Source organism: Symphalangus syndactylus, chromosome 3 (assembly GCF_028878055.3).
Source record: "Symphalangus syndactylus isolate Jambi chromosome 3, NHGRI_mSymSyn1-v2.1_pri, whole genome shotgun sequence".
In the NCBI taxonomy this organism is placed as follows: domain Eukaryota; kingdom Metazoa; phylum Chordata; class Mammalia; order Primates; family Hylobatidae; genus Symphalangus; species Symphalangus syndactylus.
The window spans coordinates 16936284-16956702 of NC_072425.2; the positions used below are offsets into that span (position 1 = coordinate 16936284).

Genomic DNA, 20419 nt, shown 5'->3' on the forward strand with positions numbered 1-20419 from the left:
CTTCGTGTCCTGTGTCTCCTGGGTCGAGCACAGCCTTCTGGTCCAGCGCTGCATGCGGCCTCAGGACCACGTCTTCCGGTTGGGGGCTCCCAGTAAAGTGATCCTCAGCTTTTTCAGCAGCCAGTGGCCAGTGAGGTGTGTATTTTGCGTCTTGAGTGGAGACCTGGGGGCTCTGGGGATGGTGGGGGCGTGTGGAGCCAGGCCCATCTGGCTTTTCCTGTCCCCACCTCACCCTTCCTGTGTGACCATGGGCAAGTCACTTCGCCTCTCAGAGCCCCAATTCCTTCAAGGGCAAAAGGGGACCAGACACCACCCTCAAGGAGCTCAGGTTCCAGGAGGGAGGAGCCCCATGGTGCACTAGGAAGAATTCCCACAGAAGCTGGGAGAAGAGTTTGAGCAGTGAGTGCAGAAGGGGTGGGGGGAAAGACATCCCAGGCCACAGAGCCGGAGGTCTCTCAGCTCCTTAAGCGTCTGGGGATGTGATGGCTGGGAGCTGAGATTTCCTGCCAAACCCAGCAGGAGGGGGCCTGGCGGGACTGCAATGCTGGCAGGGATGTGGTGAGCGGTGGTCTCTCAGTTGCCGCCAGCCTCTCTGCAAAAGGGCTGTGTACTCCAGGTTGGCAGGAGGCAGGGGCTCTGTGACTCCAGAGATTACAAACTGTTTGGGCAGATAAGATGCCCTCAGGGGCGAGGCCTAACAAAGAGTGACTGTGTAAGACATGGGCAGGCAGCCTGCTGGGATCTCCCAGGGCCCCCGAGCTGCTGGGGACAGAAAAGAGAACCCTTCTGGGCACTGGGCCAGCCAGGATGGTGGTGACCGGGGCTGAGAGGCATGAATGGCACCTTGCATCTGCCTCTCAATTCATGTAGCCAATAAGCAGCCACATGCCGTGCACTGTATTAGGCACAGTTGATGAGGGCAAGAGTGTCTGGTGGGAGGAGTGGACCACAGAGAAGCCTCATGGTGGGATCCCCAGCTTCACCCAGTAGGCAGTGAGGCTACAGCACGAGGGAGCAGTGAGAGATGAGACTCCCTGGGGCCAGATGGCACAAGGCAAGGCTGTAAATGTCAGTCTGAGGGGGGCAAGAGCCTTGATCTTTCTTGCATAGAGAAGTCAAATGGGACCACAGCAGGATGGGCAGGAGGCTGACAGGTGGCATGGTTCAGAGCCCAGGGGCCGCCAGACACAGTAATGGTGGCAGTGTGGCCAGCGGGACTGGAAAGACTGGGACTCCATGTAAAGTCTACATGGGGAGCAGAAAGCCGTGCGTGGGCATGGGGATATGGGAATATGGCAGCCATCCAACCCCATGCAAAGGCTTCTGGGAACCTGGGTCCAGGCAGAGGTTTTTTTTTTTTTTTTGAGACAGAGTCTCACTCTGTTACCCAGGCTGCAGTGCAGTGGTGCAATCTAGGCTCACTGCAACCTCTGCCTCCCGGGTTCAAGCGATTCTCCTGCCTCAGCCTCCTGAGTAGCCGGGATTACAGGCGCGTACCACCACGCCCAGCTAATTTTTGTATTTTTAATAGAGACGGGGTTTCACCATGTTGGTCAGGCTGGTCTCAAACTCCTGACCTCATGATCCACCCACCTCGGCCCCACAAAGTGCTGGGATTTCAGGTGTGAAGGTGTGAGCCACCACATCTGGCCTTCCTTGTTTTTTTTTTTTTTTTTTTTTTTTGAGCTGGAGTCTCACTGTCACCCAGGCTGGAGTGCAGTGGTGCAATCTCGGCTCATTGCAACCCCTGCCTCACCTCAGGAGTGTAAGCCAGGGTGATCTCCCACTCCTGACCTCAAGGGTTCAAGTGATTCTCGTGCCTCAGCCTCTGAGTAGCTGGGACTACAGGCGCTTGCCACCATGCCTGGCTAATTTTTGTATTTTTAGTAGAGACAGGGTTTCAGCATGTTGCCCAGGTTGGTCTTGAACTCCTGGCCTCAAGTGATCCACCCACCTTGGCCTCCCAAAGTGCTGAGATTATAGGCGTGAGCCACCACACCCAGCCCCGGCAGAGGTTTCGAGGTAGAATTTCTCCCAGATTGCTGTGGCTCTTCTGTCTGTCCACTGGGGAGGGGGAGGTCAGTAGGAGCTGCATCAAGAGGGGGTCGGTTCCCCAGGGGGATGTTCAGTGGAGCATCAGGAGGTGGGACTCTGGTGGGCCTAGTCCCCAGCTCCTCAATCTCTCACCCCCTCAGTGGGACCCAGTGGAGACTGGCCCACTCCTTGCTAAAGTGAGCTTCCTGAAGCCCCTCTCATCATAGCCCTTTGCCCCGAAACCTTCACTGGCTCCCCATTCACTGGCCAGCTCCAAACTTACAGACTTGTCTGGCGTTTGAGGCCTTCCTGCACCTCCATCTGCACGTGCACCCCTCTCCCGGGCACCTTAGTGAGGCTGGTGCTTCCTCACCTCTGTGCAGAGGGCCTTACCCCCACCCCTCCTTGGGAGGGGGCGCCTCCCACCAGCTGCAAACCTGTGAGTGGCAGCCACTCCTCTCTGGGCTTCCTGTCCAGCTGTTTCCTGCATCCATTTGTTTCCTGTGGATGCTCAGTGGTTCACTGAGTTCAGCCCCACCAGCCAGGCTCCCTGGGGCAATCCCCAATCCCACTACGTGCTGACTGGTGGGTCCACATGTGAACTTCAGAGTGAGGAGGCCCCGGCACATCTCCTGCAACCCCCATGCCAGCTTGTTTTCAAGCCTTGGAATTTTTTTCCCTTCCCTTCCCTTCTTTCCTTCCCTTTTTCTCTTCCCTACCCTTCCCTTCTTCCCTTCCCCTCTTTCCTTCCTCTCTTCCCTTCCTTCTTCCCTTCCCTTCTTCCCTTCCCCTCTTCCCTTCCTCTCTTCCCTTCCTTCTTCCCTTCCCTTCCCTTCTTCCCTTTTTCCCTTCCCTTCTCTTCCTTTTTTCCCTTCCCCCCTTCCCTTCCCTTCTTCCCTTCCCCTCTTCCCTCCCCCTCTTCCCTCCCCCTCTTCCCTCCCCCTCTTCCCTCCCCCTCTTTCCTCCTCCTCTTCCCTTCCCTTCTTCCCTTCCCTTCCCTTCTTCCCTTCCCTTCTTCCCTTCCCTTCTTCCCTTCCCTTCTTCCCTTCCCCTCTTCCCTTCCCTTCCCTTCTTCCCTTCCCTTCTTCCCTTCCCTTCTTCCCTTCCCTTCTTCCCTTCCCCTCTTCCCTTCCCTCTTCCCTTCCCTTCTTCCCTTCTTCCCTTCCCCTTCTTCCCCTCCCCCTCTCTCCTCCCCTCCCCTCTCCTCCTCTCCCCCTTCTTCCCTTCCCTTCCTTTCCCTTCTTTCCTTTCCTTTTTAGACGGTGTCTTGCTCTGTCGCCCAGACTGGAGTGCAGCGGCATGATCTTGGCTCACTGTAACCTCTGCCCCCCAGGTTCAAGCAACTAGGATTACAGGCGTGCACCACCACACCAAGCTAATTTTTATATTTTTAGTAGAGGTGGGGTTTCACTTGATGGCCAGGGTGATCTCACACTCCTGACCTCAAGTGAGCTGCCCGCCTCAGCCTCCCAAAGTGCTAGGATTACAAGCATGAGCCACCGCGCCTGGCTGGAATTATTTCTTTAGCCAAAATATTTTCATTTTAATTTTCTTCCTAAATGTCACAAGCTACAAAATATTTTAAAAAAATTTTTTTTTTTTTTTTTTTTTTTGAGACGGAGTCTCGCTCTGTCGCCCAGGCTGGAGTGCAATGGCGCAATCTTGGCTCACTGCAAGCTCCGCCTCCCGGGTTCACGCCATTCTCCTGCCTCAGCCTCTCCAAGTAGCTGGGACTACAGGCGCCCGCCACCACGTCTGGCTAATTTTTTTGTATTTTTAGTAGAGACGGGGTTTCACTGTGGTCTGGATCTCCTGACCTCGTGATCCACCCGCCTCGGCCTCCCAAAGTGCTGGGATTACAAGCGTGAGCCACCGCACCCGGCCTAAAAAAATTTTTTTAAATTAGTTTCATTTTTATATGTTTCTGTTTTTAGATTTTTTTTATAATAAAACAAATAATACAAATGATATAAGATAGAAAGGGAGGGTATTGCCGAGTCCTATTAGGGTATAATCTTCCAGATCTTTCCTCCATGCAATTTTTTCTTTTTCTGAGACAAGGTCATGCTCTGTGGCTCAGGCTGGAGTACACTGGTGTGATCACGGTTTACTGTAGCCTCGACCTCCTGGACTTGAGCAATCCTCCCGCCTCAGCCTCCCGAGTAGCTGGGACTACAGGCAGGCACCATAATACTTGGATAATTAAAACTTTTTTTTTTTTTGTAGAGACAGGGTCTTGCTATGTTGCCCAGGCTGGTCTCAAACTCCGGGGCTCAAGCAATCCTACTGCCTCAGCCTCCCAAAGTGCTGGGATTACAGATGTGAGCCATGGTGCCCAGGCTTCCTGCAATTCTTTTTTCTTTCACTCTTCCAGTTTTTCTCTACCTTTTTTTTCTTTCCTTAGGTTATACCTGGGAAATAAAATTCCGAAACGTTAATATTCCAGAATTGGTAGAAAATCCATAGTTCACATGCAAATAAAACAGATACTTAAAATTGATTTTTTAATTTTAAAAAATTATTTTATTTTAAAAATTGCGGTAAAAAGCATGTAACATAAAATTAATCATCTTAACGATTTTCACACTCTGTTTTGGATAACAGAGCTCCAAAACTTTGTCATTTTGCAGATCTGAGGCTCTGTACCCATTAAACAGCAATTCTTCCTTCCTCATTCTCCCCAGCTCCTGGCAACCACCATTCTACTTTTTTTTCTATGAGTTTGATTCCTTTAGATACTTCAATGTAAAGGAATCATACAGTATTTGCCTTTTTGTGACGGGCTTATTTCATTTACATAATGTCCCCAAGATTTATTCATGTTAAAGTTTTTTTTAATATATATAAAGTAATAGACGCTTGTTGTATGGAAAAACAAAAATGCTTGGGTGGCTGGGCACTGTGGCGCACACCTGTAATCTCAGCACTTTGGGAGGCCAAGGCAGGAGGATTGCTGGAGCCCAGGAATTTTAGGCTGCGGTGAGCTATAATTTCGACATAGCATTCCAGCCTGGGCAACAAAGTGAGACCCTGTCTCTTAAAAAAAATTTAAAAAAGCGTGGAGGGCTGGGTGCAGTGGCTCGCGCCTGTAATCCCAGCACTTTGGGAGGCCGAGGCAGGCGGATCACTTGAAGTCAGGAGTTCGAGACCAACCTGGCCAATATGGTGAAACCCTGTCTCTACTAAAAATACAAAAATTAGCCGGGCGTGGTGGCACGTGCCTGTAGTCCCAGCTACTGGGGGGTCTTGAGAATCGCTTGAGCCCAGGAGGCGGAGGTTGCAGTGAGCCAAGGTTGTGCCACTGCACTCCAGCCTGGGCAACAGAGCAAGTATCCGTCTCAAAAAATAAATAAATAAATAAATAAATAAATAGGCAACAGAGCAAGTATCCGTCTCAAAAAATAAATAAATAAATAAATAAATAAATAAATAAATAAATAAATAAAATAATAATAATAATAAAATGCCAGCTGGGCGTGGTGGCTCACACCTGTAATCCTAGCACTTTGGGAGGCCAAGGCTGGCAGATCAGCTGAGGTTGGGAGTTCGAGACCAGCCAGACTAACATGGAGGAACCCCATCTCTACTAAAAATACAAGATTAGCCGAGCGTGGTGGCGCGTGCCTGTAATCCCAGCTACTCAGGAAGGCTGAGGCAGGAGAATTGCTTGAACCCGGCAGGCAGAGGTTGCGACGAACGGAGATCACCCCATTACACTCCAGCCTTGGCCACAAGAGGGAAACTCCATCTCAAAAAAAAAAAAGAAAGAAAAGTCTGGGGAAGCCTTTAAGTAGGAAGTGGAAGTGTCATCTCCAGCCAGGCGGTAATAGGCACACACCTGCCTTCTCTGTCCTGTTTCATTTCACCCACTCTAAGATGTTGTCAGTTTGATTGTAAGACAATGTAATTTTAACTTTGTAGAGTTAAGGTGCAAAAAAAAAAAAAGTCTGAGAATATATTTTACACACACACACACACATTTGCATGTTTAGAGTCTTTTTAAAATTTACTACTTTTATTTAAAAAAAAAAAATAGAGGCCGGGCATGGTGGCTCACGCCTGTAATCCCAGCACTTTGGGAGGCCGAGGTGGGTGGGTCACGAGGTCAGGAGCTTGAGACCAGCCTGGCCAAAATGGTGAAACCCAGTCTCTACTAAAGATACAAAAAGTTAGCCGGGTGTGGGGGTGCGTGGCTGTAATCCTAGCTACTCAGGAGGCTGAGGCAGGAGAATTGCTTGAACCTGGGAGGCGGAGATTGCAGTGACCCGAGATCACACTATTGCACTCCAGTCTGGGCGACAAGGTGAGACTCCACCTCAAAAAAAAAAAAAAAAAAGTGCCTCCGTATGTTGCCCAGGCTGGTCTTGAACTCTTGGCCTCAAGTGATCCTCCTGTATCGGCCTCCCAAAGTACTGGGATTACAGGCGTGAGCCACCGCTCCCAGCCTCAAGTCATTTTTATGCAGGTGGGATCAGAAGAGTGCAGTGGGGCTTTTTGCCTATTTCTTTTTTTTTTTTTTTTTTGAGGCAGAGTTTCGCTCTTGTTGCCCTGTTGCCCAGGCTGGAGTGCAATGGCGTGATCTCGGCTCACCACAACCTCCGTCTCCTGGGTTCAAGCTATTCTCCTGCCTCAGCCTCCCTAGTAGCTGGGATTACAGGCATGCGCCACCACGCCCGGTTAATTTTTGTATTTTTAGTAGAGATGGGGTTTCACCATGTTGACTAGGCTGGTCTCGAACCCCTGACCTCAGGTGATCCACCCGCCTCAGGCTCCCAAAGTGCTGGGATTACAGGCGTGAGCCACTGCGCCTGGCCTTTTTGCCTATTTCTTACCAATGCTATGGGTGTCTGAAGCCTCTTGTCCCATTAACCACAAACAACTTGGACTTCCTTTCTCATTCAGACCCTATGGGAAAGTTGCCAACTCCTCACCCACCCTGGCTGTGCCATCATCCCAGTGAGTCCCTGCTGGCACTTTAAAACCTTCCTATGCAAATTTGTGCCCACATGTTTCCTTGAAACAAATTTCTTAAAAGTAGAAGGACGCATTTGAAGACTGTGTTTGTGTGTGTGTGTGTGTGCGCGTGTGTTTTATTTTTAGAGACGGGATCTCGTTATGTTTCCCAGGCTGGTCTCAGAATTCCTGTGCTCAAGTAAGCTCAAGTGATCCTCCCACCTCGTCCTCCCGAAGTACTGGGGCTAACAGGAGTGACCATCATGCCCAGTCCATTTGAAATTTTGATTTACTTTGTCAATTGCTTTCCCCAAAGGTACCAATGCACACACCCTTGAGAGGGCCTTTCAAACAGCTTCTAATGCAGAACCTCTGACCCCACTGCACCTGCCCCCCCACAGATGGGGAAACTAAGGTCCCAAGAAATAAGGACTTATCTGACATCACAGGTAGCAGAGACCCAGGCCTCCTGGTCTCCTGGCTGCTGTGGTTGCTAAGGCACCACCGCTGAAGGTGGTCTCAATCTCCTGGTAGTCTTACTCTCTTGCATAAATACCTTCTATGGTTCCCTAGGGCCTATAATACAAATTCCAAATTCAACCCACCTCAGCATCTGGGGCTGCTGCCTGGGCTCCCATCCCTGCCCGGCTACATCACTGAGCACCTACTACTATGTGCCAGTCCCCCTGCAAAACGCTGGATAAACACGTGGCTTTCTACCAGGGAACCTCGCGCAAGGTATTTGACATGCTTGCCTCCCGTTCCTCTGCTTTGTCTAAGGATTCACAGATGCGGCTGGAGTCTGCTACTTAGCACAGTGAGTGCTCATTCTGGGAGCTATTCTTCTTATCAAGACCGCAAATCCCCCCTCCGGCTATCCACAGCCTTCTGAATGTCCCACATCCTAGCGGTCACTCATTGGGATGAGTGAGCTGCCCGGCAGCTCCAGGGGAGCAGGGCTGGTTTTCTATAATCTTCTACCTTACTGGGTGGTCTTTGGGGTCCTAGGGGGTTCCAGTCCCAGAGGAGCTCGAAGCGTCCCTCCCAACAGGGGAAGAGGAGTCCCAGGTGGGTCTCGGCCAGGGCCTCTGGGCAGGCTCTGAGGGCGGGCTTGGGGACTGTGGCCAACAAAGGCCCTGAGTGCATGCCTCACTCCCCTCGCTCCCTGGTCTGGCCTCTCTCTGGTACCAGTGCACTGTGGGATTTTGCGCAAAGAGCCGCTCTTCTCTGAGCCTCAGTTTCTCCAGCTATCACAGGGAAAGCCTGGCCTTGTACCCTGGAGTGTACCTTGAGCACAGTGGGGGTACCGCAATGGAAAACTCTTGGCAAACTGTAAAGTGTAGTTCGCGTGTGTGGGCACAGCCACCTGGGGGTGCACGGTGCGGGGCACACGGTGCCGGGTGCGGTGTCGCCGCGCACCCGGGCTCGGGCTCGGTCCCGCCCCGCTTCCCGGTCCCTGGTCCGCTCTCCCTCCCTCCTTCCCGCCCTCCCTGCCTTCGGGAACGCCGGCTCCCGGCATGCCGCGCGCTGACAGCCTTATAAATAGTCGCCTTTGCCGGCGGCCGCGAGGACGGGTAGGGCACGCACTGGCCCCGGCGCCCACCCGCACCCCTCCCCAGGTCAGTGCGTGCCCGCGCGTGTCCGGGGGGTGCCTCCGCGGGGAGGGGCAGCGGCACCGGGGGAGGGCGGGGGCGTGCTGGTGCGGGGCTCCCTGGGGTCTGTGCGGCTGTGTATCCGTGGTTGTGATCCGTGTGTGTTTGCGTGGCCGTGTTCCCCGGGCGCTGGGGATCTGTGCCTCGCTGCCTGTGCCTTTGTGGATCCGTGCGTGTGTGTGCGTGTGCGTTTGTGTGTGTTGCAGCCCCTTCCAGCCTCTGAGATAGTCACCCCTTTGTTCAGGCTGGCACTCCTGGGGCTCCAGGTCACTGCCCTTGGCATGTCCCAGCTGGGGCCCAGAGAGGGAGAGCTGTGGCCTGGCTCCCTGCCCCAGAGGACCTGGACAGGGGCAGCCTCTGTGCTCCGTAGGGCTATCCTGTCACACCACTTCTAGTGCTGGGTGCATTGGAGAACACCCCCTGGATGCTCAGAGCTTGCCCTAGCCTCCTGACCGGAGCCCCAAGGCCAGCGCTTGGGGCCTTCCCATAGCACAACTCAGTGGCCACCTGGTACTCCTCAGCAGCAGCAGGACAGGCCCAGAGAGGGGACACCAACTGCCCAAGGTCACACAGCTGAGTGATGGAGCTGGGATTCGAACCCTAGTCAGTTGCCACCCACTGGGAACCGACTAGGTTGGGTCAGCAGCTGGGAGACCTGGGCTTGCCTTGGTCTTGCCTTGTGATTGGGGTTAACTCACTGTCCCTCGGGGCTTCGGCCCCACAGGCCCCTTAGCAGACCATCCAGTCATATTAGGAGTGGCTGGGGCCTTGACCCAGGGGCCTTATAAGGCCTGGGTGCTTAGCCCGTAACTCAACTCCATCCTAGACCCCTGTCCTCTGTGAGGCCTCCTCACGACCCAAGTTATTTTGGATCAAGGAAGTGGCAGGTGCCAGCAGGGCGGAGGGGCTTAGATTACCAGGAGGGGGGCGGGGCAGGGCGGGGTCGAGGCCACTTCTCAGGGCTTCACTGTGGTTGTCCCTGGCCCAGGACGCTCCCCCGCCATGGGCAGCTGCTGAGGGGCACCTGGCAGCTCCTACCCCCGCTGAAGCACACTCAGCAGGAAAAGTGGCTGCCACTCCTGCCTGGGGCAGCAGGGGCATCAGCAAAGCCACTTCAGCTCCTACTAGGTCCCAGGCCCAGAGTAGCAAAAACTCAGGGCCAAGTTGGACCCTAGCCGGCCCTCGAGCCAGTCTGTCCTCCTCCCCATGCCTCAGTTTCCTCCCAAGACGGCAGCGAGGGTGGAACGAGCCTCCCCAGCCCTGCGTTCAGCCCATGCCAGGCCCAGTCATTGGGACCCCAGGCCCGCAGCACAGAAGAGGGCCCCAGTACAGCGTGGTTGTGCAGTGCAGGGCAGGTTTCCAGGAGGCACCTGCCAGTGTGGGAGTGGAGGGCAGAATCCAGGAAGGCTTCCTGAAGGAGGTGGCACCTGAGCTGAGTCCCACACAATAGCAAGGTGGGGAAAGGCATCCAGGCATTGGGTACAACATCTGCCAGTGGCAGCTGATAGGGTTGCAGAGGGCAGCAGAGGTCAGCTCACTGAGACCTATCCACTATGTCTAGGGGCCCAGGCTTTGTCTGGGAGCCAAGAGGGCCACACATGCAAGGTTGTAAGGGGGTGTGTGATGTGGTCTGACACTTGCCAGAGAGAATCCTGCAAATTGCCTGGCAGGGTGTGGAGGCTTCGAGTCCCATGTGGAGGCGGGGGCAGTGGCCCAGGCCCCTTGCTTAGCACAGGACATAGTGGTGAGGAGACAGATGGAGAGAGCCCGGGGAGGGGACAGTTGGGCAGTGGGTGTGCAGGGCTGTGGAGAGGAGAGGAGAGCCTTCACACTGACTCAGCCTGTGGCTTGGCCGTGAGGGCCTGGAGCTGGGAATTGGGGAGGACTGTTCAGAGCCTGAGAAGCCTGTGGAGCTTCTGGGGCCTGTCTGGTGGGCATGGATGTCTGGGGCTGGGGAGAGAGGCCTGGGCTGCCTGCACAGGGATGGGGGTCCTTGGAGCCTGAAGCCAAGTAGAGAGGGTGGTGTGGGTGCCTTGGGTGGAGGTCCCGGTGCAGGTGGGGTCGCTGGCTGGAGGTCAAGGCTGGAGGGGAGTGTGGCTGTGGTGGTCGCGAGTGGCCTTGGGGAGGGCTGGTGGCTGGGAGTGAAGAAGTCGAGGCCAAAGGTGTCCAGAGGGCAGTTCTGAGACAGGGGGGCGAGCGGGGGGAGGTCCTGGGGGCTGTGGCAGCACAGGGTGGGGTCGCAGGCGTGATTGGTCTCATGGGCAGGCTGAGGGCAAGGTGGGGGCAGTAAAGCCAGGTCCTCAAAGGGTGGGGGTGCAGGGGCCATGCGTGGGGCTGGGTGCTGGGCCTGTAGAGGTGAAGAGCCTGGGACCGCCTCACTTTGACAACTGTAAAGGGCTGTGTTCATGCGAGTGGCTCCTGTAGATTCCTCCACCCCAGGCCTCTATGTCCCTTAGAGGATCCCCATCCAAACCTCATCCCAGACACACATAGTTCTTGGTCACCTCCCGCCTCCTGGCAGCTTCCCTCTGGCCCTGGGGAACGTCGTCAAGGTGTCTGGGCAGACACTGGCCCCATGCCCTGTTTTTTGGGATTTTCGAGGGGAGCAGCTCTGCAGTTGTGTGGCCGCTGTTTATGCCCCTCGGTGCCATCCTCACCGTCCCAGCCCCTCCAGCGGGAACCCAGGTGGATGGGAGGCAGCTACTGCCCTTCTGGGACAGGTGAGGCCATGGAGGCCAGAGAGGAAAGGTGACTTTTCCAAGGTCACTTTCCCAAGGTTGCTTTCTCAGGGAAGGGGTCCTGGGCCTTCCTTATCCCCAGCAGCCCCCTCTGCCCTCAGACTGCATGTCGGGCCTGGCACACACCAGTTGCCTTGGGTGTGGCTTAGCGGAAGGTGAGTCAGGGTGAGGAGGAAAATCCCTCCCCAACCTGTGCGCTTGTCTTGCAGAGCACTGACCCCGGCTCCCGGGACCTCGGCAGGATGGAAGGTATGAGCCTCCTCTCCTTTTGCCCATTGCCTGGGCCTCAGTGAGCCTGACTATTAAGGGGGTACACTCAGGGAGACATTCTGGGAGGGTTGGAGGAGGCTCTGGGGCTGCCAGAGGGGGCCTGGCTGGGAGCCTCCAGTATCCTCCTCTGGCCTCTCATGGGATGTGCCAGCTCCAAGATTAATTTTAGAAGTGACGAGGCCTCCCCAAGGCTTCTGAGGGCCCCAGCGCACACCCCCTATGCTGGGTTTATAGAGCTGAGACCCTGCCCCATGGAGAGGCCACAGATACACAAAACACCAGGTCTAATGAGGACAAGGCAAGTCCCCGTACCTGTCTGGGACTCAGTTTCCCTATCATCCAGTGAGGGTGGGCCTTGAGGAAGTCTTGGACCCTCCTGGTTCCTGTGGGCTGGGACTTGGAGACACGGGCAGGCAGAGAGTCCAGAACGGGCCCGCCCTCAGCTGCTGGCAGCACCATCCGTCCAGTCCCTGGCACTGTGCCTTGGCCTGGGCAGCTCTTAAAGACGCTCGGCGGGCCTGCTGCTGCTGCTGCTACTGCCTGAGCTCCAAATATCAACAGCCACAGGGCTGCGGCCACCCCACCCCCGGGACAGGAGCCCACAGGATGAGCCCTTCCTGCCAACTCCTGTAGGGCTCCAGCCTCATGGCTGGGAGGGCCCCTGGGAGCCGCCCAGCCCACCTCCTCCCTAGGGAAGGGGCAGAGAACCAGAGAGAGGCAGGCCTTTCCTAAGTCACACAGCAAGGTGGGATACAGCCTGGTCCTCTATTTCCCTGGGAAGCGGGGGATCCCGAAAGCCCGGGGAGGGGAGCTTGGGTTCCGGTTTTGGTTCTGACATCCCTTGAGCAGGCCCTGCCTCTCTCAAGCTCAGTTTCCCTCTGCCCAGTGGGGCTGTGGCCTTGCTGGGATCTAACAGCAGGCGGGACGAGACAGAGGTTGGAGCCAAGCTCACCGCCCTCTCTGGGCAAGAGTTCCACATGCCCACCACAGCCCTCCACCCCAGCAACCGTCTCCATGGCAACATATGTTGTGGTTGCTAAGCCCACGTTGGCACTGCCGGGGTAGGTGGGTGATGGGCCAGCCCAGGGCCTGAGAGGGGAAGGGCAGGGCACATAGGAGACACGGCAGGACGGGACCATGGGCTGCTGCTCCTCGAGTGACCCCCGCAGAGAAGACGATCTGAGGGCCAGAGGTGACCGGCCCCTGGGGTCCAGGCACCCACAGGGAGGCGCCATGAGGGCTGGCGGAGCAGCCCGCTGGCTGTGGGGAGAGCACTTAGCCTTTAGGCTTTGGCCTCTGCCCGTCTGCCTGGAGCGCCCTCCCTTCCCTGACCTCTCCCAGGCTGCAAGCTCACTCACATCCCTGCTCACTCTGGGCTGTGACTTGTCTGCCTCCCTGACAGGAGCGCCAGCGGTGTCTGTCCCTCTGCCTGGGGCCCAGCACAGGCCTGGGACTCCAAAGGTGCCTGCAGGTCCAGTGAGTGACTGAGCCCTGCTCCCCTTTTCTCTCCCGCAGAGAAGCTGAAGAAAACCAAGATCATCTTTGTGGTGGGTGAGTTGCGGGCAGGCGGGCGGTGCAGCAAGGGTCTTCACTGGCACTGGAGGGAGCCTGGGCCTGGGGCTGCACCCTGGGCTCTGCCCCTCCCTCTCTGGGAGACCCTGGCAGCCCCTGTCCCTCCTGGGACCCTGTGTCTCGGGGTTTACGAATGGGCGGGCATTTGCAGGCGGGCCTGGCTCAGGGAAGGGCACCCAGTGTGAGAAGATCGTGCAGAAGTATGGCTACACCCACCTCTCCACCGGGGACCTCCTGCGGGCCGAGGTCAGCTCAGGCTCGGCCAGGGGCAAGAAACTGTCGGAAATCATGGAGAAGGGGCAGCTGGTTCCGCTGGTGAGTGGGCCCTGGCGGAGTGAGGGGCAGGGGATGACAGTAGCCCTGAGTGGGTGTCCCACCAGCAGCAAAGCCCACAACACACAGGCCAAGCTGACCGTAACCGCCCCCGGCTCCAAACCCTTCTGTGGTTCCTCATTGCCCCGGACAGAAGGTTCCTTCCAGAAGCTCCCAAGACCTTGCAGGACTCTGCCCTGCCCCTCACTCTCCCCCTCCCCTCCATCCTTCAGCCACCCTGGCCTCGTTCCCCTCAAACCAGCCATACTCCTTCCAGCCTGGAATATTCTTTCCTCTTCGGCTTTCAGACTTCCCTAACTCCCCAGATTTGGCCTAAGACCCCCCCAGTTTTCTACTCCAGAAGCCCCACTTCTCTGCCCGTACAACCTGTGCCACGCTGGGAAATGGAGCAATCATCTGTGGAATGTGTCTGTCCCCTCACCAGCCCCTGAGCTCCCCAGGGCAGGGAAGGCCTAATTGGCCCATGGCTGTGTCCTCGGGACCCAGGACAGCACCTGGCTGGAAGGAAGGGCTCAGTGAATACTGTCGAGTGAATGCATCATTCATTCATTCATTCACTCAGTCCAGGTCTCCACAATTCCGAGGAGGCTTCCTGGAGGGGGAGGCTTGTTTGGGACATTTGTGTTGGGGAGAGGGCATTTCAGGTGGCAGGAGCAGCGTGAGCAGAGGCCGGGAGAAGGGATGGGGAGGAGAGGCTCATGGTCCCTTCCTCCTTTGCTGTGCCCCAGGAGACAGTGTTGGACATGCTCCGGGATGCCATGGTGGCCAAAGTCGATACTTCCAAAGGCTTCCTGATTGATGGCTACCCGCGGGAGGTGCAGCAAGGAGAAGAGTTTGAGCGACGGGTAAGGCACTGACCCAAGTGGGGATCCTGGTGGGCTGGGGCAGGATAAGACTCCCATCCCCATGGGTGGGCCTGCAGGGGCTGTGATGCAGGTCAGAGTTCTGAGCAGGGGCTGATTCATGCCGTGTGGGTGAGGAGGAAAACCAGGAAGACTTTCTGGAAGTGTAGAAGAAAATGTGTAGAAGGGGAAGCGCCAGGCAGGGGAGTTCCCAAACCTGGGCTCAGATTCCAGCTCAACGGCTTGAGATCTTGGGCCAGTCATTCTGCCTCCTGAACCTCAGTTTTCCCATCTGCAAAATGCAGGCAGTGGGGGGGACCAGGTCACAGCTGCCTTAAGGGGCAGGGTGGGGACTGGAGAGGATGCGCCCTTCAAGTGTGGGCCTTGGCTCCCCGTAAACACACAAAGAGGCAGGGAACAGAATTGGCAGGGCTGGAAAGGCCAGGCCAGTGTGGGGAGAACAGAATATGTGGGCAGGGCGACAAGGGAAGTTCCAGCCTGGCTGGAGGCTGCAAATGCCATGGAGGGACAACAGTTTCCTTCCAGGGGTCATGAGGAGCCTGGCGGGAAAGAGCAGGCCTGGAAAATGATGGCCCTGAGCTTCCTAGCACGAGCATCCTGCAGACACACCTTCCCCAGGACGGGGCACCCCCCCTACACACACACACACACACACATGGACACTTGCACATACACGTGCACAAGGCCCACAAGTTCATACACACAAGGCCAGGGGCATGTGCACGCATGCACACACACGGCAGTGGATGCTGCACTCCTGCACATGCATGACACGGATGTAGCACACATATGCAGGGATGCACACGTGCTCACACACGTGGCCCTGTGCACACACATACACTTTTACCTCGGTGTCACAAGTCTGTATGGGAGAAACAAACGGGACTGCAAGGGCCTAGGAGGGAGAGGTCGGCAAGGGCTAGGGGGAGCCTAACCAGCATCCTGGTGGGCTAGGGCAGGATAAGACTACCATCCCCATGCCCCATTCCCGTGCCCCATCTCCGTGGGGCCTTCTGGGCTTCCGTAGCTTCCAGCCTTATCTGGGGGTAGGAGGCCATATTTTCTGACCTGTGAGTGGCTGCAAGACCTTGGGAAAGTGTCTACCCCACTCTGCCCCTCACCTTCCCTATCTGAATTGGGGGTTAGCTGGATTCCTTCAGACCTCAGACCCCTGACCCTGTGTCAGGTGCCACACAGTTCTGAAGGATGTCCTGGCCTGCTCACACATACCAGCTGTGTGGTATCACCTGTGATCCTCAGGGCCACATCTAGAAAATAGAATTAATGAAAGTCGGCCAGGTGCGGTGGCTCACGCCTGAGATCCTAGCACTTTGGGAGGCCAAAAAGGGCGGATCACTTGAGGTCAGGAGTTCAAAACCAGCCTGGCCAACATGGCGAAAACTCATGTACTAAAAATACAAAAATTAGCCAAGCGTGGTGGCGGGCGCCTGTAATCCCAGCTACTCAGGAGGCCGAGACACGAGAATCACTTGAACCCGGCTGGACAGAGGTTGCAGTGAGCCAAGATCATGCCACTGCACTCAAGCCTGAATGACAGAATGAGACTCCGTCTCAAAAAAAAAAAAAAAAAGTCCCCACCCTTCCAGGACTGTTGTAGGTGCCGCTGAGGGCCGCAGGCTCAGCCCTGGTCCCATCCCTGCTGTGGCCTCCAGGGGTCCGGGCAGCTGGTCTTCTTGGCTGTGGACACCAGGGGGCGCCAGGGCTTCACCGAAGGAGGGAGGGTCAGCCTCGAAGTGTGGCCGGCTCACACCCAGAGCTTTTCTGGAGACTGGCAGTGCCCGTTGTGGACTCCCCGGGCTAAATGCCCATTGTCCTGACAGGGAGACTGAGGCCCCACAGCCAGAATCTCAAGCCCAGAGGCTCAGCTGGCTCTCCCAGATTTACCACCTCTGCTGGGGGCGTGTAAAGAGCCTACTCTGCTTGGTCCTGGAGACCCAGATGAACCAGAGACTGTGAGTCTGTGCCCTGGAGGAGCTCAGCAGCTGATGGATGATGATGGGGGCTGATGGCCTTGAAGTTGAGGTCAGACTGCTGCATCCAGACCCAGCCTTTGCCCCCATGGTAATCTGTAAGATAGAAGCAGCTGCTGGGTGGTGCGGGGTCATCTCCCTGAAGGCAGCTGACGCTGTCACCCTGAATCCTTAACTACGCAGGAGCTAGGGATGAGTGCTAGGATGGGTATCACAGGCGAGGACAAAGGGCTTGCCCCAGGTCACACAGCTGGACAGAGGCAAGGTTGAACCTGGGTCCAGGTCTGTCTGATGCCGGAGGTCAGGCTGCTTCTCGCCTCTGTCCAGCTGTGTGGCCTTGGACAAGCCTCTTGGTCACACAGCTAGACAGAGGCACGAAACAGCCTGACCTGAGAGGCAGTGCCCCAAGGCCTTGACAGGGGTCCAGGGCCAAAGCTGCGCTGAAACCCTTGCGGGCTGGCCCAGGCAGTTGGAAGCAGGAGACAGGGCTTGAAGGTCCCAATCCCATTCCTAAAGCTGTGGCAGTCATGGGTGACTCTGGGGTGGCTCTGCCTTCCCAGCCAGGCAGCTGTGGTGGCCTGATTGAGCGAGGCAGGGGCTGCAGAGCCTTATTACTCTTGCCTTTCCAAGGTGTCCCACGGATGACATGGATGACATGCTGTTCCAATGACACAGACATTGCTCAGAACTCCCCAGAACTCAGCAGCCGCTCACCCCTTCCCTCATCCCTTATTCCTTTGTCAAAGGACCCCAAAATTGTGAGACAGGTGACTCCCTGCCCTCAGGGGCCCTTGGGAGACCTGCTCAAGGAAAGATAAAGGCGCTGGAAAAGCCTGTTCCAGGAGGCTGGGAGTACTGGGGGGCAGGGGGTGGCATCGGAAAGACTGCCCTGAAGAAGTGAGCTTCGAGCTGAAACCTGATGCTTGGTATTGAGGTGAAGGCGAGTTAGGATCAGGCTCGGGGGAGAGGGCTCCTAGCAGAGGGAACAGCATGAGCACAGGTCTGGCATGGAAGGAGGTTGATGAGAACCTAGAACAGAGAGAGTCAGGCTCTCTAAGTCTGGCAAGTAGTGTGGACTTTCTCCTGAGGGCACTGGGGAGCCATGGTAGAGGTTTGAGCAGGGGAGTGGCAGGGAAGATTGGTTTTAGGAAGGTCTTTCAGGCTGCCTTGGGGAAGGGATTGAAGGTCTGAGGGGGTATCTATTGGGGCTTCATAGATGGGAAGATGGGGGGAGATGGCCCTGGGGACAGGAATGGGGTCCCTGTGACATGGTACCCGCCTGCAGATTGGACAGCCCACACTGCTGCTGTATGTGGACGCAGGCCCTGAGACCATGACCCAGCGGCTCTTGAAACGTGGAGAGACCAGCGGGCGTGTGGACGACAATGAGGAGACCATCAAAAAGCGGCTGGAGACCTATTACAAGGCCACAGAACCCGTCATCGCCTTCTATGAGAAACGTGGCATTGTGCGCAAGGTGGGCCCCCGCGGGCCCAGGGCGAGCTCCAGGGAAAACAAGTTCCTATGTGGCTCAGCCTCAGCTGTGTGGCCTCAGGCCAGCCCCTCTCTGGGCGTTGGTTTCCCCACTGGTTCAATGAGGGCCTGCTGTCAATTAGCTTGGGCTCGGGGAGGCAGGCCTGGCCTCTGGAGCCTGCCATGGTGAGGCCCACCCCGCTCCACCTGGTGACTCAGCCCTCACAGCCCATCTCCCCACAGGTCAATGCCGAGGGCTCCGTGGACAGTGTCTTCTCCCAGGTCTGCACCCACCTGGACGCCCTAAAGTAGCAACGCTGGAGCTGCTTCCCCAGCTCAGAGCCCCGTCCCACCCCTGTCCTGATTCGAGGTCCTCCTGGCCTGAGCGCAGCGCCTCCACCCTGCCCGGCTGAGCGCAGACGGAGGAAGCCGCTTATCCTGTTTTCATGGACAGCTGAGCACTAAAGGAATTTCTAAGGACATTTGGTTTTACTGCTTTTTCTCTGCTTCCAGTTGGAGTTGATTCATGTGCTTGTGCCCACCTGGCCGGGAGTCCCCAGCCCCTCAACTCTCCGTTCCTCTTGAGCCTCCCTTTGCCAGCCACCCCTCCTCTAGCTCTGGTGGGAGGCCCAGGGCCCTTCCTCGCACAGGGCATGTCTGGCCTGAGGACCTGGCGCTGAGTGGCAGGGCACCTGCTCGGAGGGGCTCATGTTCAGGCAGAACCAGTCCCAGCCTGGGCTCCTCTGCATCTTGCTCTGTGGCCTTGGCCCTGACCCCCATTGCTCTGAGCATATGTTCCATGCCAGGGCCTGGACTGCACAGGCAGCAAGGTCATGGGCTGAGTGGGGCTTCTTGGGCAGTTGGGGCGGCCCACGCCAGCCGGCCCAGTGGGCAGTGAACTGGCTTCCTTGACGCAAGAGGCTCTGAGGGTCTGAAAAGGGCATCTCAATGGCATGGGTGGGTGGGGAGTCATGTCACTGAAATTGAATGGGGGAGGCCCAACAAGGTGGCTCGTGCCTGTAATCCCAGCACTTTGGGAAGCTGAGGCAGGAGGATCACCTGAGATCAGGAGTTTGACAGCAGCCTGGCCAACATGGCAAAACCCCTTATCTACTAAAAATACAAAAATTAGCCGGGCATGGTGGCATGTGCCTGTATTCCTAGCTCCTCATGAGGCTGAGGCAGGAGAATCACTTGAACCCGAGAGGTGGAAGTTGCAGTGAGCCAAGATTGCGCCACTGCACTCCAGCCTGGGTGAGAGAGCGAGACTCCATCTCAAAAAAAAAAAGAAAGAAAAATTGAATTGGGGGGGTCATGGTCAGGGGTGAGACCTGAAGGACCTCCCCCTGTGTGGCCCTGGACACAGCCCACCCTCTCTGAGCCGTTTCCAATTCTAAAACAGACTCAATGTCCCCTCACTCCCACCTCAAGGTCAGGATGAGAACACACTGAGTGAGGAGTGTACGCTGTCCATTGCCACGGCCATGAGGGCTGGAGACCAGAACAGCCTGGCCCGAAGCGTGCAGGGCCCCGGATGACTGGGGGACACCCCAGAACCCCCTGGGGAGAACCCTTCCTGCGCGCTTTCATTTTTTGACCTCATCACTGAGAAAGGCTCAATTTGGTGCTCACGTGTCCTTAACACCTGATCTGGCCCAAGATGGGCTCCCTTTAAAGCCAAGAGAGCCTCTGTGGACCCCGCCTGCCCGAATGAAATCCGAACAGTTGGGGCTGTTCATGGCAAGTGGGGCTGGTTTTTCATTACCATTGGTTATTTAAAGTTTCCTTTAAAATAAACGATTTTAAGTTATAAAAGGTGAATCTATTGAAAGAAGAACATGAAAGAAAGAAACAGGAGTTCAGCAGAGCTAGCAGAAGACAGGCATGTAGGGGGAGCCATCCTGTCCCGGGGGGTTGTGGAGGGTAGGGGCTGTGTGGAGGCCTCTGCAGCTGGTCCTCAGTTTTCCGCATCGGCAGCGTGGGGCACGCAGGGATGCCGCAGGCTCCAGGTCCTGGGTCCTGCATCTGTCAAACAGGACTCACACACGTACACGCACACACACATGCACTCACACATACACACTGACCCACACACTTGCACTCCCACTCACACACATGCACACGCATGCACACACACATTCACATTTACATGCATGTGCACACAAACCACTCACATTCATACACACATCCACACACATTCACACAGTCACCCACACGCACTCACACTGACCCACACATTTGCACTCCCACACTCACACAAATACACTCGCACGCACACACATTCACACACATTTACACACTCAGTCACCCACACACTTGCACTCCTACTCCCACACACAAACACACTTGCACACACATTCACACACATTTACACGTGCACACGTTCACACACGTGCACACAAACCACTCACATTCACACACATCTGCACACTCACACAGTCATGCAGTGCACACACCACACACGTGCACACAAACCACTCACACACATTCACTCTTACACGCACACACTGTCTCACACATCCATTCTGTCTCAGGATGAA

At 56.2% G+C, this 20419-nt stretch overlaps 1 protein-coding gene across 4 annotated transcripts; it reads left to right on the plus strand.

Moving 5' to 3' along the window:
• Positions 1–16: 16 nt before the first annotated feature.
• On the plus strand, positions 17–18361 carry AK1 (adenylate kinase 1). Of its 4 annotated transcripts, none has more exons than XM_063635921.1 (7): positions 17–135; positions 11587–11626; positions 13163–13198; positions 13371–13534; positions 14281–14397; positions 17692–17883; positions 18123–18361. In XM_063635921.1, the coding sequence occupies exons 2-7, from the start codon at positions 11620–11622 to the stop codon at positions 18189–18191; spliced, it is 585 nt and encodes a 194-aa protein (XP_063491991.1). In that variant the 5' UTR covers positions 17–135; positions 11587–11619; the 3' UTR covers positions 18192–18361. The 4 variants fall into 4 exon arrangements, with proteins under 4 accessions (XP_063491991.1, XP_055126944.1, XP_063491990.1 ...); XM_055270969.2 differs by lacking the exon at positions 17–135 and adding an exon at positions 8507–8606; XM_063635920.1 differs by lacking the exon at positions 17–135 and adding an exon at positions 11343–11359.
• Positions 18362–20419: the final 2058 nt, after the last annotated feature.

What these genes read in the sequence shown, in the direction of transcription:
- AK1 (XM_055270970.2), top strand. Translation starts at nt 12,785, where the DNA reads ATGGGCTGCTGCTCCTCGAGTGACCCCCGCAGAGAAGACGATCTGAGG. An exon ending in GAGAAGAGTTTGAGCGACGG is followed by an intron (nt 14,398 to 17,691) that starts GTAAGGCACTGA and finishes ACCCGCCTGCAG; the next exon opens with ATTGGACAGCCCACACTGCT. An exon ending in AACGTGGCATTGTGCGCAAG is followed by an intron (nt 17,884 to 18,122) that starts GTGGGCCCCCGC and finishes ATCTCCCCACAG; the next exon opens with GTCAATGCCGAGGGCTCCGT.